This window comes from Leptonotus elevatus, chromosome 3 (assembly GCF_054856555.1).
Source record: "Leptonotus elevatus isolate MCC_2025b chromosome 3, RoL_Lele_1.0, whole genome shotgun sequence".
Taxonomy (NCBI): domain Eukaryota; kingdom Metazoa; phylum Chordata; class Actinopteri; order Syngnathiformes; family Syngnathidae; genus Leptonotus; species Leptonotus elevatus.
In genome coordinates, this window is record NC_141241.1 from 25,922,940 (window position 1) to 25,940,079 (window position 17,140).

At 39.1% G+C, this 17,140-nt stretch overlaps 1 protein-coding gene across 3 annotated transcripts in view; it reads right to left on the bottom strand.

Moving 5' to 3' along the window:
* Positions 1–354: 354 nt before the first annotated feature.
* Positions 355–17,140, bottom strand: part of crtc3 (CREB regulated transcription coactivator 3) — a 45,057-nt gene continuing 28,271 nt past the window's right edge. For all 3 annotated transcript variants that reach the window (XM_086072048.1, XM_086072049.1, XM_086072047.1), the window contains 10 exons: positions 16,769–16,872; positions 15,451–15,501; positions 15,273–15,358; positions 14,583–14,632; positions 13,814–14,034; positions 11,401–11,636; positions 9,258–9,419; positions 9,055–9,138; positions 6,221–6,428; positions 355–4,042 (listed from right to left, as the gene is read on the bottom strand). In XM_086072048.1, the coding sequence (XP_085928174.1) occupies positions 3,837–4,042; positions 6,221–6,428; positions 9,055–9,138; positions 9,258–9,419; positions 11,401–11,636; positions 13,814–14,034; positions 14,583–14,632; positions 15,273–15,358; positions 15,451–15,501; positions 16,769–16,872 (1,408 nt within the window). In that variant the 3' untranslated portion in view covers positions 355–3,836. The remainder of the gene's footprint in view (positions 4,043–6,220; positions 6,429–9,054; positions 9,139–9,257; positions 9,420–11,400; positions 11,637–13,813; positions 14,035–14,582; positions 14,633–15,272; positions 15,359–15,450; positions 15,502–16,768; positions 16,873–17,140) is intronic.

Genomic DNA, 17,140 nt, shown 5'->3' on the forward strand with positions numbered 1-17,140 from the left:
ATGAATAGCGTTTGGGGTAATTTAATGGGAAACGAGCGTCATTGTCTCCAGTTTTTCCACTAATAAAAGCCCAAAACAAAATGATCGCATCTATCATGATTTGTTTAATTCTTATAGTTTCCTACGAATCTTAAATTCTCCACCAGAAGATTTAAGGACAATTACAAGCTTCCAAATGTGTGAAAATCACCTCGGGAAGGCCCTTTTCTGTTCCAACATGAGTGCGCCTCACATATTAAAAGCAAGATCAGATTGGAAGGCAAATCCTATAAAAATGATTGGACAAAATGCTGAAGTCACACCTGTGCCTTTACTGCCACCTAACGGGAAAAAAAGGAACATCACCAAGTATCATTCTTGATGTACACAGTTATGACATTTATTGTTTATATTAAACCAAAAGGGTGAGCACTAACATATATCAAAAACAAAGACAGTTAAATTTTATGTGAAAGGAAAAAAAATAAAGATGCAGATCAAATAACAAAATGATCATAACACTAGTGGACATTTCTTTAAATAACAGAACTGTACATAATATGTCGCTAAAAAGTAAGACACACACACACAAAAAAAAGTGATACTAAGTGACAAAATATAATTACAGGCAGCTGATACAAACAACCCAGGCTATGAGGAAGCGGTGGCTATCTGGAATATAAAAAGTACAAATACACATGTAAGGCAGCAGAAGGTAGGCAATTGAGAGACCGAAAGCAGGAAACAGGCAGGGCATAGACAGAAACACAAAAAGAAAAATGCACACAAAAGTGGCTCCATCACTCACAGTGACCCCACCGTCTCACGCTGTTTACAACATAGCCAGTACAAATGTATATAGAAGCTCAAACTAAATATAAACTCTGATAAACAACCCCCCCCCCCAAGACCCCCTTCATTTTCAACCACACATCATAAAGGTGAAGCTCTTTTGTACCCGTGCATCACCTTCTGACTGAAAAGTAAAACGCAAACAGTGCCATTAAGGGGAGTTCTAAATTTAGTGCCGTTCCTATGGCACTGCAGGCGCGTTTTAAATTCTCCAGATGGCGACACCCACCCAACGCTTACAAACACTGTGGACACTGGACACATGTAATATTGAGACTTCACATTATGTTCTGCCCATATATATATATATGTATATATATAAACTGCATGTTTAGTTCCACTGCATAGTGTACATGTACCTGTTCAACAGGTGGGGGGGAAATAAATCAGAAAACAATTGCATAGCTGAAAGAGCAAAGTCAGAACAATGCTTTGTTTTTATGCTTTCATTAAAAATATAGTTCCTGACTTTCAGTGAAAACAGACAACAGGGGCACTCAATGCCCAAAGTGGCGCATTTCTCTAAATCAGTTGGTTATAAAAACATCGCAATGGTCCTAAATATGTATACATGTGGTGTCCAAACTATGACCCAGTGGCCATTTGCGGCTCGCCATTTTTCAGTGGCCTGTGAAATACACAAAAAATTTCATTTGACACAGTTAAAGGGGAAGTACCCCCATTTTTTTTAAGGGGGGGGGGGGGGAATAATATACTCTATGCAGCTCCACTAATCTAAATAAGGTATTCTAGTTGATATTGCATTAGTGGAATATGAGTTGAGCAGCAAAATCCAACCGTTTTTATCCATCTCAGGGGGCGGCTATTTTGACACGTGCTGTCGAGTGAAGATGACATCAATGTTGCTCAGGTCTCAGGTAAGAACCAATCAAAGCTCAGCTTCAGAAAACAGATGAGCTGTAATTGGTCATTGCCTGAGCCCTGAGCAACTGTGATGTCAACAGCAAGTGGCAAAATGGCCGCCCATGAGATGGATATAAATGGCTGGATTTTGCTTCATAACTCTTTTTCCACAAATGTAATATTAATCAGAATGTCATGTTAGTGAAGTCACATATAACATATTATTGTCAAGAAATTTTTAAAATTGACTTCCATTTTGAAATATAAAAAAACATGGTGCCACTATTTCAAATAAATTGGTTTATTTACGAGATATGCAAAAGCACAAATTTGTACCAATTTTTTTTTTTTTTTAGGACTAAACACAATTTTTCTTCATAACATTATTGTGGCCCATGAGTTCAGATTTTCTGTATTTGGCCCTCAAATGGAAAACGTTTGGACACCCCTGATGTATACTGTATATATTCAAATATCCTCTATATTTTTATCATAAAAAAATCAATAGTTGCTCCATTAAACTTAAAATTCTCATTCTCAATTTAATTGACACCTTCTTCATAATGGCTTCATTCAACTTCTTTGGGTTATCAGGTAACATAATCACATTGGAGCAGGTGTAAGACACGTGAACCAATCAGTGCAAAAGACGTGAAGTGCAACGTTACACGATGTCCCGCGTCCACGTGAGTCGTCTGCACTCAGTCACGCACACGCGCGGGGTATTACCGTACTGCAAACACAATTGATCCACAGCAGTACAACGCATGCCCTTTATCACAACATTTAAGCACAGTGCAAGCGCCAGCACAACTTAGTACAAAACTTAAAATACAATACACTGATGTAAAAAAAAAAAAGAAGAAAAAAGTTATTTTCATCTTTTAAAATTGATGCATACAATGTTTCCCTGTTGAGGGGGTTATATAGGCTTTATGCAGCACATATGAGAATTTTAGCTCTTAGTTATAAATCCAAACATCTATATTCTTTAGTAACGTAGGTAAAATATCTTTGTAAACAGTTTGCCCTTTTTGTTTTGTAGTACATTCTAATCATACTAAAATTGAAACTTATATTAGTATCTCTCTCAAAAAATAATCTGTTCTCGATTCCAAACATCATCTGTGATCTTTTTCCTGATACGATTGTTCGAGAGCGTGAAGCTGTTTGATACCTCAGCATGAAGGAAGCGAATGTTGACCTCGAGCACCTCTCATCTGGCATTCCCTCACTCACGGGAGCTGTGAGAAAAGTCAATTGTGGTGGGTTGGCATCTTTGCGGCTCTTCAGCACATTAATGGGATTGCCATGGGAATGTAACCTTGGCAACGATACTGCCACGGTTACGAGGGTTGGCTGTGAGGAAGAGGAGGGTGAGAGAAGAAGGATGGCCCAGGCTCCTCAATGGACCAACTCACGGACTTTTGGATGTCAGTGGGCGAGGCGGCCTGAGGGATCACTCCCATGACCACCAATGTCGGACAAATATGAGATTAACTCATTCAATCCCCAAAACGTATAAATATGTTTTTAATACTTTGTCCTGCACTCCCAAAAACGTATTTATAAGTTTTTTTATGCTAGAGCATATAGAAGGCTTTGATGCAGCTTCTGACCTGAAGAGGTCGCTTACAGCAATGGTAGGTCAACCAGGACCATGTTGCAACAAGCTCTTTTTGTCAGTGTTTTCAACAGGTTTGTGAATAATGATTACATTTAGCTATATTCTAATGGTAATTGTTGCAAAACGGAAACAGATATAAATTCACTTTTTTTCCTGATGAAAGAAGAGACTCTAATCTTTCTTTTGGTAGGTTCCACTTTTTTTCATAGCAATAGAACAGAATATTCTGTGGGCCGTAAAACAGCCGGGAGCGAAGGGGGTTGCTACAATGAAAATGGTTGGGAGTGAATGAGTTAAGCAAGTGTGAGGATGCCAATTTTGCATGGAGCAGGTTTCTTTAATATCCAATTTGATGCATTTTATGATTTTTTTAGTGGCTGTCAATGCATGGCGCAGTCGGCCAATTGAAAACATGCATTTTCAGATTCATGCTCTTTATACTGCAAATGTGACTGTGTGTTGTCTGTGTGTGTGTGAGTTCACGTTTGCAAGAAAGGGGGATAACGTGTCCCGTTCAAAGTCTGTCACTGCGGAAAGTATCCTCGACTGATGGGTCCGGCAGCACCATGTCGGGATCGCTGAGCATGCTCAGACCATCCAGGCTGAGGGGCTCGATGTGCAGCTCGTCCTCCAGCGGGAAGCCTCCTTCCGAGTCGAAGCACTCTGACATTGTCGACAGCACACCGCTGATGTCCTTTGACAGACTCAGGTTGGACTCATCTGTAGGGAGAGGGGGAGACAAATTAAAGTGGTTCAAATTCACTTCCACCGGCTGCTTCATTGACCTCACGAGTACTCATATTTAAATGACACTTATCCAGTAGCCCAGAATTGGTTCACAAAATATTTGCATACTATAGGTTTGGGGGGGGGGGGGGTCTTGCATAACAGCCCAACACATCTCATTATGATTCATGGTCTTTCATGCCCTTGCTGGTTATTTATTGACAGCCAGTCGTCTCTGTAGAGGAGGATGGATTCTTTGTCATTTGTTTGTCAGTCTGTCAAGAATATCCTAAAAGTGAGCACACCCCTCACATTTCTGCAGATATTTAGTATCTTTTCATGCTTATATAACAGAGTAACTGTATTGTTCCCTCAAAACACAGCCATTAACTCATTCACTCCCAGCCATTTTCACGGAAGCAATCCCCTTCGCTCCCGGTTGTTTTACTGGATTTTGACTGATTTTGCAAGACTCTCAGAATATTGTGTTCTGTTACTATAAAAAAAACATGAAAGATTAAAGTCTCTTCTTTTATCAGGAAAAAAAAGGTATATTTGTATCTCTTTCCATTTTGCAGCAATTAGCATTAGAATATAGTTAAGTTTTATCATTATTCACAAATCTTTTTAGAATTCTGAGTAATTGAGGGGTTTTTCAACATGGTCCTGGTTAATTTCCTATGCTCTGCTGCCACCTGCTGGCCGCTTGTGTAATAACTACAATTTATTCAACTGTTCTGTGCAGTTGAGAGGCTGCATCAAAGTCTTCCGTATGCTTTAGCATAAAAAACACACACATAAAAACGTATAAATACGTCTTTGGGACACTTGACACATTTAAAATAAAACATATTCATACGTTTTTGGGAGAAAATTAGTTAATAGCTAAAGAACTGGCAACACAAATGAGTAGACCGATAAGTGAAAGTCATTTTCCCTCCTTAGTCTTATATGACTAAGTCGTTAGTGTTAGCACAAGTCTAAGGTGTGAATAGGGATGTGATGTGTTAAATTTGGTGAAGTGTCCCGGGCTCGCCAGACCCATCCTTTTACCAGCGAGCGAGTCTGCCCCTGCGACCCGGACCAGACAAAAATGGATGGATGTAAGCTTAAAATCCTAATTGGTTTTAATTCTATGCATTAAAATGAAATGCAATGGGAAGGCTGCTTATTCTATTCCAAATAGCATGATTTAAAACTCATCTTGAGTTAAGCCCAGAGGTATCTGTTAAAAATAGTCTTATAGTAATTTATCTTTACAACCCAAACATTTACTTGACTGTAAAGGAATAACAAATTTGACATATTTCCCCAAGTTTTGATTTGGAATGGAATGAGCAGCCTTCCAGATACATTTGTGTGTATTGAATTAAAAATGGAATTAAAGCTATTATCGAGTTTGTTTAACTGTTTTAACTTTTCAGTTGTAGGTTTGCCTCAAATATAGATTATTATCTCTTACATTGAAGAATGATGAATTGCATGGATTTTTCTTTCATTTTATGTTACATTGGAGGTCGAATTGAAAGCGCTCATCACATTTTAATGATAAGAAAAGCCATTATCTTTCGACAGGCAGCAGTTAATAATACATCTGAAAAGTTTTCTCTACATTTTTTAAGCATGGTGCACTTTAACCCTTTAAGCCAAAGTTATTTCTCAGGCTCTTGTTCGAAAATTACATACCCAAAATAAAAAGAGGATATCTCTGCAACCACAAGGTCTATTCGAATTATTGTGTCATAATAAAGGAAACGCTTGTGAGATTTGTATATATGTAACTGGTTAAAAGTAAATAAAGATGGCACACAGCACAAATGCTAATTAAATTAGTTGGCGTTGAAGCTGTGTTTGGGCCCGGGGCATGTAAAAATGGCTTTTATATTCTTGTAGCCCCAGTTCTTCAGTTTAATTTGATGTGTGACATCATTATATTCTTTCATGATTAGTGCATTGTTTCAGACAATTTCTTCTTCAAAGTCAGAGAGGCCGCCAATTGGGGGCGCTCGGGCTTAAAGGGCTACATCCGACCTAACCTTGAAATAAAGGTATTCACCAAAAAAAGGGCAGGTTATAATGACCATTTTTATCTTTCATGCCTGAATGTAACATTATTTTGTGTTGTAGTTTCAATCTGTTGTCTTCTGCAGAAGTCTGATGGTGAATACTCACCAGTAAGTATGATGTTGGGCAGTCCTCTGCTGCAATTGGAGTACAGCATGTTTGAAGCCATGTGCATGGGGTCATGCAAGTTGCCATGGCTGCCACCCAGCCCTTCCATGGCCGCCTGGGAGGAGTACAGAGAGGATGGAGAAGGGTCGAAGCAAGATCCGCCTGCTGTGGAATTCATCACATTTTCCAACAGACTGAACTGGTCCGACTAGCCAGCAGATGGTTGACAAGAGAGGGCAAAAAGCAGAAAACAAAGTGTCTCAGTATTCCATGTTTCTTAACATAATCATTAAACAATGATAAATATTCATTACAAACATTGATATTCATCCATATCACACGTTGTTTTATTTTGCTCTACAGGGTTCCTTAACGCAAATTCAATTTAGGACTTTCTTTTAGTGAACACTTTCATGGTTCACATGCCCATCAAATTACATTTCACCGTTCTCATACATACATACATCTGAAAATTACAGGTTGAATATTTGTTCTTTCCACTGTAATATGGGAATACAATGAATACAATGTAGTAATTAAAACTCCCTAGAGAATGAATACTGCTGTGCACCTTTAAGATATCTAACAAAGAAAGCTATAAAAGTGAAATAAAGATGGATGAATACAAAAATGACTTGCAACTAAACATTATCTAAAAGAGGGTAGTACTTGTGTTTTTCCATTTGGTCAGAAACACACTTGTTGCAGTCTTATTGCAAAATTATTTCTGAGCATCTTGTCAATTCATTCATCAATCATAGCTTTTCCTAATCTTAACCACCTCCTTGTAATGGCCGTCCTACAGGCAGCACTAAGAATCTGAAACAGGAATTTATCATTGGAGGACAAATGTCCTGGTGCCATTTCCCCGAGATAGAGAGAAACAAAATTAAATGGAATATAAGTGGGTAACATTTGATGCATATTTTGATCGACCTCCTGCCGAAAGGTACTGAGCAAGAACAAAATATGTACAGTGTTCTCTTCGCTACTTTTCAGTTCAGTTACTGCGGATTCACTGTATCCAAGATATTCATTTGTGACCAATGTGTGACATTTGTAATCCGGTTTCTAGTTAAAGTAAGCCATTTTGAGATTAAAAAGAAAAATCCTGAAACTGTTAATCAGACATATGAATTGGAAGGGTTTGAAAGAGATACAACATCCTCGGCAGCATAATCATTTGATCTGATTCAAGAAACGGTACCAGCTCCCATCTTCTTATGTCTTCCTTAATTTTGTTGTTCAGGCGGACAAAGTTGAGTGAGAACAATTTGGTAAGTCCTTATGTACGTACATTCACCCCGAGATAACTCGTGGAATCAGTTTCCCATCTCAACATTTCTGAGGGGCTATAATTGAAAGAAGGAATTTGTGTTTTGGAAACAATTTATAGGCTGAACAAGATCCTTTTTTTTTTTTTTCAAAACTGAAAATATCTGTTCAAGAGATTGCTCTGAGTCGGATAACTGAAACAACACATCATCAGCAAACAAGGACATCTTTTATTCTCTTCCTTCGATATTTATTCCTTTAATTTCTTTATTCTGAATAATCCAGGGCATCACGGTGGCTGACTGGTTAGCACGTCCGCCTCCCAGTGCAGAGGACGTGAGATCGAGTCCGGGCTTTGGCCTTCCTGGGTGGAGTTTGCATGTTCTTCCCGTGCTTGTGTGGGTTTTCTCCGGGTAGTCCGGTTTCCTCCCACATTCCAAAGACATGCATGGCAGGTAATGAGTGCTTGAGTGAACACTCCAAATTGTCCATAGGTGTGATTGTAAGTGTGGATGGTTGTTTGTCTCTGTGTGGCCAGTGATTGGCTGACAACCAGTTCAGGGTGTACCCCGCCTACTGCCCGAAGTCAGCTGGGATAGGCTCCAGTGACCCTTGTGAGGACAAGTGGTTAAGAAAATGGATGGATGGATGGATGGATGGATGAATAATCCACTGGCTAGGGGGCTCAATAGAAATTGTGACTAAAAGGGGACGAATTGGATAACATTGTCTCGTTCCACGTTTCAGTAAAAAGGAACTTGAAACCCATGTATTAATTTTCATTATCGCCCACAGGCTATCGCTGAGAGCTTGTATTCTTTTAACAAAATAATTATGGAAACAAAAATGTTTCTTTAGTTGTTTTTAACAAACCAGACTTACTTAAAAGTGCTGTTTTAGCTGGCAAAGTTGCTAGTGTGGTTCTTAAGCTATATTCGTCTCACAGCTCAAAATCTCACTAATGTAGCAGAGCCCAACAAGTCAAGTTGGATCGTGTTATTATAAGAACAAGTAATTATTTACATTTAGTAAAATCCAGAAAAAAAACCTTATTATATGTATTTATTTATTTATTTTGATTAAACATTACTGTTAAAAATGCACTTCCAAAGAGTGTTGGCAAAACCGGTTATCATTTTTATGTTGCTGAATGTAGCTGATAAAGTAATTTGTCCAACATTTGTTACCGGAACAAAGTGTCAATCAGCAACAAATGTATATTATCTGCAGTAATACGAAAGTGGCCAAACATTAGTTTTGAGGGTCACAAAAACGGTTTTCAAATGATTAATTATAGTTTCTAGGCAGAAATTTATGTCTCACCCAATTTTTTTGGTCGACTTAACCTTGTTAGCCGATCCCCCCCCCCCCCCCCCCCCCGAGTAGCAAAACTGCTTGTATTCATATTCAGGCGAGCAGTGTCCACACATTTGACTGTATCATTTAAGCAGATAACTATTTTTTTCAATAAATGTTCAGTTTGGTATTTTTTTTACTGTCAAATCTGCTATTTTTATTGACAGCCCAAGTGTCTGTCCATCGTTACAGAGTCGACCAACCTGGTACGGAAAGGTTTTGTTGTGGCGACTGGAGAATTGTTGCTCCATGAATGAGTCACAGAAGAGCGGAGCAAAATTGTTGTGCTGTAAGGAATGAAAAGTGACAATGTTCAGAAAAAGTCATTAATTTCTAACTGTATAGTGACAAGTGACATGTATTATGTGTGTAATATTGTGATGGAGACCATCTTCCTGGCACTGACTTGGCTTGGGTTGAAGTCAAGTGCGACGCTTTGCAGAGGGGAACCACGCTGATGTTGATGCTGGCACTGACGCACCTGGTCCACTGCATGCTGGGATTGCTGGTAGAGTGGATAGGGAGGGGGTGGATCCCTTGGCATATTGCTGGTATCTAAAGCAACTCCCTACAGAATAAAAATAAGCCAGCAGGGGTCACTAGTGAATGATTATAAGTTTATTCAGAGTTAAATAGGGGGTCATCCGTTTTTTGGTGGGCCCCACATACATTAGGTTCTGAGATAACAAACGTTTTGTTAAATATTTATGGCCCGAAGTGTTTTTCAAACAAATAATTGCTGTAATTATGATATTGCATTAGCATCGGATTGTGATTGACGACGTTCCAACTTCTGTACAAATTCAGGTTACACCAATATTGGAACGGCACTCTATAGTAAACCAAAATCCCTCTGACTGGAAAGAGATCAAATGAACTTAGTAAATACGGTATAACTTGAAACCGGAACAGCACTTGAACTGATGATTTTTACAATATTTTCTTTTTTAGAGCTATATTGTACTTTTGTCTGATTGTTTTCATACTTGTATTTTTTCCATTTATCTCATTACTAGATTATGCAAAATCATAAAGGGGACGTCAACCAATTATTTTTTGACAATAATATATTCTATGCAGCCCCTCTGGTCTATGGTATTGTGGTTAATAGTGCGCTAGTGGAATATGAGTTAACCCATTAAGGCCTAAAGTGCCTGGCGAAACATGTCTCTAAAACCTATGGGTCACTTTTGAGTCACTGCCGAAAACCTGAAGTTTTCCTGGAAATTCAACAATATTTAAAATAATTGATATCAAAGCTCTGCGATTGGCTGGCAACCAGTTCAGGGTGTACCCCGCCTACTGCCCGAAGCTAGCTGGGATAGGCTCCAGCGCCCCCGCGACCCTTGTGAGGAAAAGCGGTTAAGAAAATGGATAGATGGATGGATGGATATCAAAGCTCCTGAAGCAGATAGAAACATCATTCCATAAACATTTCAGAGCTTACACCTTTGGTGTTCACACAAACCTAAGTTTATTATTATAAACATTATTATTATTATTTTTTTTTAAATCAACAAACAAATGTCGCATCTGCGGGTATATAACTCCATATATATTTACCTTCAGCTTTAGAGCGCAGTTGTAATAACCTCGGGGGATCGAGTGGTAATTATTCATCCGTCCATTCCGTTACAAAGCCGCCAAAATTTTCAACATACTCATTGTCTACAAACATATTTCTTAACATTATGTCACTGTTGACTCGTTACACTGATTTGAATTCCTCCCACGGCGGCGTCAATCGCGTAATTTATTTCATAACTCCTGCAAATCTGTGTCAACCATAAATGCTCAGATAAAATTCCAGGACATGCTATGAGGCCCACGTCATCCTCTCGTGCACATTCTGATGCATTTCATCATCGGCTAAGAGACCAAGAATTGGTCAAAACAATATGAAATATCCGCTCTCCCGGATTTAAAGAGAGAACAGCGCAGGAGTGCTCCCGGCTTTAATGGGTTAAGCAGCAAAATCCAGCAGTTTTTATCAATATAAGAAGGCGGCTATTTTGCCACTTGCTGTTGACTGAAGATGACATCACAGTTGCTCAGGTCTCAGGTAACAACCAATCACAGCTCAGCTTCAGAAAACAGGTGAGCTGTGATTGGTTGTTGTCTGAGCCCTGAGCAACTGTGATATCATCTTTAACACTCAACGTCAAGACTGCTTGATCAAATAAGATAATTAAGTAATGAGTATCTTAAAATAAACAAAATGATCTTGTCTGACAATTTTATGTTAAGTGAAAAAAAACTTCAGAGCAAAATAAGCAAATTTAGGTGAAATTTAAGAAATTATATGTTACTTAAGATTTCAGTTTTTGCAATGTAATAGTCTTTGAGCTCTGACTTCTATAGTCATATATTTTCACATCAGAAAATATATCCTACACTGTTTTTTGGCATGGTAGAGATTTGCACACACAGGCCAGATGATTTTAAATCCACGCACATGCCTGTGTTGTTTAATTAAGATGTTTGTTTGAGTATTTCCACTTAAATAAATGTTACATTGCCACAGTATTTATTAAAATGTTTGGTATCACCTGTGTGATGGGAGACAAGGATGGGGACATGGTGGGAGACAACTGCTTTGACAGACCCCGACGCTGCTCAGCACCAGGAGAAAGGGTGAGGGGGCTGATGGGTGCTGGTCTTCGCCGAGGGGAGTTACCAGAAAGACGCAGAGAAGAATTTATGGAGGGATTGCTGAGAGAAGACTGCAATTGGCAGTTGTTGAGGGAAGCTTGAATTGTGGGGTTACTCAGAGAAGAGGAGAGGCCTGCAAAACAAACACATGTAAGACATCAAACCATTGAACAGCCAGATTAAAAAGGATAAACTGAGTCATGTTCCCTTCAAATGTTATAGAGCGGTTGGTCTTTGAAATAGCTGCATCAAATATGTAAATACTGCATAATTAGGCCATGTCAGGGTGGCACTGTGCAACTCAGGAATTATATTCCACAAAAAAGAGGGATTTTACCAGGAGCACATTGTGACAATAGCAGCACTCAGTTTAACCAAACTGCGTTGCTTGGTAGAAACGTAATTGAACAAAGCCATGAAACCGAGGCAACTGAAGGCCTTTGGAATCCCAGAGAAACTGTGGGTGCTGCAGTAGAATGCATTATGTATTACATTTCCGGCATGCTTTCCAACACCACGTTAACGACACCAGCCCCATATTCTGTCAGTGGGGATTTTTACTGTGTGATTGGGAGGAAAGTAAGGCAGCCAATATGAGAAAACAGAGGCAAAATAAGTAAGAAGAAAAGAGCTCATTGTAGGGACCAATGGGTCAAAAGTTCCTGTGTCCCCGCTCACCCAGGCTGAACTGTGTTCTGCCGCACAGACTCAAACTACAGAGGCTCAGAGGGCGCAGGCGTGGAAGCCGAAGTACAAAGTGAGAACGTTTGTGACAGAGAGATCATTCACTGAGCTTTCTGTAACACATAGTCGGCTGGCAGAGATAAACATCTCAAGCTCAAAGCAGTGGTTTTAGTGTGAAAGCACCCGGCAAAAACTGGCTGGAAGGAGAGGAACTCACAAAAGAGAGAGAGAAAAAAAAGGTATGTGATTGGCCAAACTGTGTCACATGTATTATGGGAATGGGACTAAAAAGGACAGGACACTATTGTCTATGGTAGTGTGCATGAAATTCTTAAGCGGTTGTTTACAATCTCACAGTCACTTCTAACTAAAGTGAAAATTCATTGTCTTCATTCGATTAAGCAGTGCGTAGAAACAATAATAGTGTAAATATCAATAGCGTCTGAGTCCTTGAAAAAAAGTTGAATCCAATTAAGTAGCCTGTGCAGCACCATTTTGGCCAGTTTTGATCACTGTGATGTCGTGCATGCTGTAACATGGCACTGTTCATGCTTGATTTGTTTCCTCGTCTATTTTGCTATAAAAATGCTGTATGGTGTCGTCAAGTATTGCCATCCTAACTATGGAGGACCAAAACTGCCAAAAATGAAAAATAAATAAATAAATAAATAAATGTCTAGAAGAATAAAAACGGATATATAAAATACAATTATATATATATATATATAAATACATAAATAAAAGTAAGAATAAATACAAAAATAAATATATAAATACAATTAAATATCAATAAATAAAAACACTTTGCTTTCACATTTATTTATTTCATGCTGCAGACGCTCTGTCTGGACGAAATGTTATTGAAATGAGGGGGCGTGTCTTGGGTTGCATTCCATCGTTGCAAACTGCCTTTTTTTTCCTTCCTGAGAGAGCTCAGTATTATTCATTCGGTAATCTTACCAATTTGACATGTCAGCGTGAGAATGTGCGTGTGCGTGTGTGCATATGTGCGTGCGTGTGTGCTCATTAATTCACCTAAAACCTATTAAAAATCCCATACCGTCTATGGAGGTCTATGAGGTATGATTAATATCTCTCTCCTGCTTGGACTGCAAACTGCATGTAGTCTACTTTTCATCACCAAATTGCTAGATGCACTGCGGGTGGGTGAGGACCAATTGCCATTTTTTGTCATGGTAGGTCCAAGGCATGTTTGTAAGTATCACGCATTGTGCGGCAGCCCTAACGTACAGTGTGTTTGTAGAATGTGGGAGTAAGCCAGAGTACCCAAAGAAAACCCACGCAAGCACATGGAGAACATTCAAAATCTACACAGGCAAGTGTGATTCAAAATTAAGAGTCCAATGCCTCTTGACTGCTAGGCAGCTGTTCTAACCACAATTTACTGTGTAAGAAAACATGTCACATGGACTCAAACACCAAAGTCTCTGCACAGTAGATGGAGGACTGGAATGTCTCTGTAAGCTTGTTTAATTTACTGAATCAACAAAAATCATAAACATATGGCACATTTTTATAATCTCTCTGACAGCTACGTGGGTGGGAACACACCAGTTCACCAACGGTACTCTTGTGTAAATGGTGGAGCTCTAAGCTTCAACTCACCCTGTGAATTACTAATGCCAAGGTGCATCATGGCAGCCGGTAGATTTCCAGTACTGCTACCTCCGCTGAGATTGGGGTATCCGCCATTGTCCTCGGGGTCCAATGGAGTTGAGAGAGGGGACGGGAAGTGCAGGTTGGTGAGATCGGGTAAGGAGCCTCCCGTATTTAATGAACCCTGGTAGTGGGAGAGACCAGGGTTTTGCTCCGGAGATGGGAAAATACTGCAAGAAAAAAAAATCTTACATAATCTTGCTTATCCAGGGCATTGTAACAGGTGAATCTTTGCCAGTTGACTTCGGTGGGCAAATGACGGACGTGGTGGACTGCTCGCAAGTCAATTGCAGGATGCACATAGAAAAGCAATTATTCAGTGACATTTAGACCTATGTGCATTCTAAGTCCTCAATCAACCAACCATTAAAACCACACAGATGTCAGCGCTGGATTTGAAGCCACAACTAACTGCTGCTAACTAAAAACTACAGGGGTAGTCAACCTCCCAAAAAAGTTCTTTACAATAATATGTTCTATGCACCCTACTGGACTAATATGTGTGTGTCTTTGCTACATTGTGGGGCCCATACACGTGTTTTTCCAGGTTTAACTTCTATTGTGGGGACCGACTTGAAATTGTGGGGACATTTTGGTGGTCCCCACAAGTTCAGACCTCTTTTTGAGGGTCAAGACTTGGTTTTAGAGCTTACGTTTCAATTAGGTTATGGTTGAGGTTAGGGTAAGGAATGGGAAAAAAAATGTATAAAACACTTACTTGATACCAGGCACTTCACATGATTTAGGCCTCAATGCGAGAGACTGGGCCTGAAAAAGAAGTGTTTTCAATTAGAGTAACACATAAGTATGTACTCATTCAGTATACAGTATACTTCTCAAAGTGAAGAGCTGCGGTCTAGTGAAATGTGTTGGTAATTTGTGAAAAGACTAATATTTAATAGCATCACTATCGTTATGCATTTGCAGTGCAATTAAGATGACACCGCTTTTCTGATTCCTTCTCGTAAAAAATAGGTTTCCAAATCACAAAAAATATAAACCACAATCTCGTGTGTGGAAATATTTTGCATCATACACAACTTGATGTTGATCATTTTACTTGGTCACAGCTGTATAGGGCAATAGGGCAAAAAATGTTCACCTTCATTTTACCTATCTGCAGTGTGAATTAATGAGGTGGGGACAACTATTTTCAGAGATCTACGGTAAAAACCACCTCAATGTAAGATTGTATTTGTATTTCATTTTCTCCATAATGGTTTCCTCGCCATTGTTTTTGGATTCAGGAAATCAGTTTGCAAGAAGCATTAATAATTACGGAGGAGGACACTTGAGGACGGATGAGGATCAAAGTCCCTTGGTTTTCATACTTATCTGCTTTTATATGGTTTCGGTAGATTTTAGAAAGCATTAACATAGCACCAAGTACAGTATACACCAATCTCACCTTCTTGGCTTCCCACAGCTGCTTGGGGAGAAGTTTATTGACACCTATGAGACCCTCCTCATTAGACAGGGAGGGGAAAGAAAATACTGCAGAAAGGATTACAAAGTCGAATTATTGATTTTGTGCAGAGTAATACAGACCTATTACATATATAATGTGTAAGGAACATACTACTTACCGTCGCGAGACCCATCCAACTCTGCCTCATTTACACTAGTTGTATGCCAGCCTCCATGAGAAACACATGTAAACAAGCAGAAAAAAATGTTAAATAGGTAGAGACAATCAATAGAGAAATGAGAAAGAAAAGAAAAACACATACAATGTGTATTACCCCATTCAAAGCATGCAACATATTGGCCGCTAATCCCAGAAGTGGCGTGACAAGGGTGTGTGTGAATTTGCTGGCTGGCTAATTCATTTGAATACATGTATTAGTACAGGCAACGTATTACTGGTGGTGAGTGACAATCACAAATGCATGCAGAACACTTCACGTAAACATACATATTTACCATAATACCATTAATTAAATTTTGGGAATTTTACCTCTATTATTTCAACAGTAAGAGACTTAAGTGGAGACTTTGAAACATCAATTTTTACACATCATTAACAAACATCAATAATGACGCAGACTTTAATTTCTGTAGCAAAGGTAACATTGCAGAAACCAGTAGAATGTGTCAAGTTGTGCTGCATGCTTAGAATGTGAAAAGTGAACACTTGTGGGCAAACCCAAAAATGAAATGCTAGAGATCCAAATTTAAAGGAACACTGGCCAAATTAACATTTATAGCATGATTGGTAATAATTATTCGTGCTTGGAAGATTGCCTAAAAGATGAAAAATACAACATCTATATTGATTTGTTGTATTTTACGGCACCATTTTCAATTAAACGGTGTGTCCGTATTGGCCGCTAATCTTAGAAGTGGCACAACTGTAAGTTTGTCGTATCACACTGACCATTTCTAATTACTGTGGATGAAATGGTTGACACACATGCCTTTGATTTTATTTCCTTTTTGGATTTTGCTATTCTATTTTAACGGTTGTGTTGTTTTTAATTCCCTGTGCATCTTGCTTTTTTTTTGTGTGTGTCAATTTTAACAAAGCCAACATGGATGTATAACCAGCTTGAGCTTTTGGTGGTAGGCCTTAAAAGCAGCTGGCTAGATTGACTGTGTTTTCTGTTAATAAATAACCAGTAGAACAGAAACACAAACACCATAAATTATTACAACACTGGTCTCAGACTATAGAAGTGTAGACTCAAATAGGGCACGCTGTTTTACATCAAATTAAGAATAAAATGTGAATGGATAACAAAAACATGGCGAAGCTGTTTAAATGAGAAGTACACATGAGAGGGCATTTCTCATTCTGATTATAGTTACTGTATATTATAAGTATGACCATTAAATCACAACGAGAAAGCATATGAAGAAGCAAGCATCTAGTGCCCTAAGTGCCTGTGTGAGTGCTACCCTCACCATTGCGCTGTGGGGGACCTCGACCCATCTGCTGATTCATGCTGAAGGGGTCCTGTGGGTTTGGGTTCATCACACTTGTATGAAGAGCAGAATCTGAGTTGGTTCTGTGTAGGAGGATGAGGACAAATATTCAATGTGTTTTAGCACCTTGGACAGAGGCAGATGACTTCCTCGGGCCATACATTCAGTGAGTTATTTTCCTTCCTCCGCATTTATCTGTATGCTCATACTGACCCAACATAAAAACAACAGGGGAAAAAATCCTGCAAAGTACAGTGAAGGACAGTGATTGTGTGGTATGTGTACTGCTGGTGGTACATGGAGCTCCCTGTGGTGATGACAACCATTGACATGTGCAGTACCTGCCCTGGT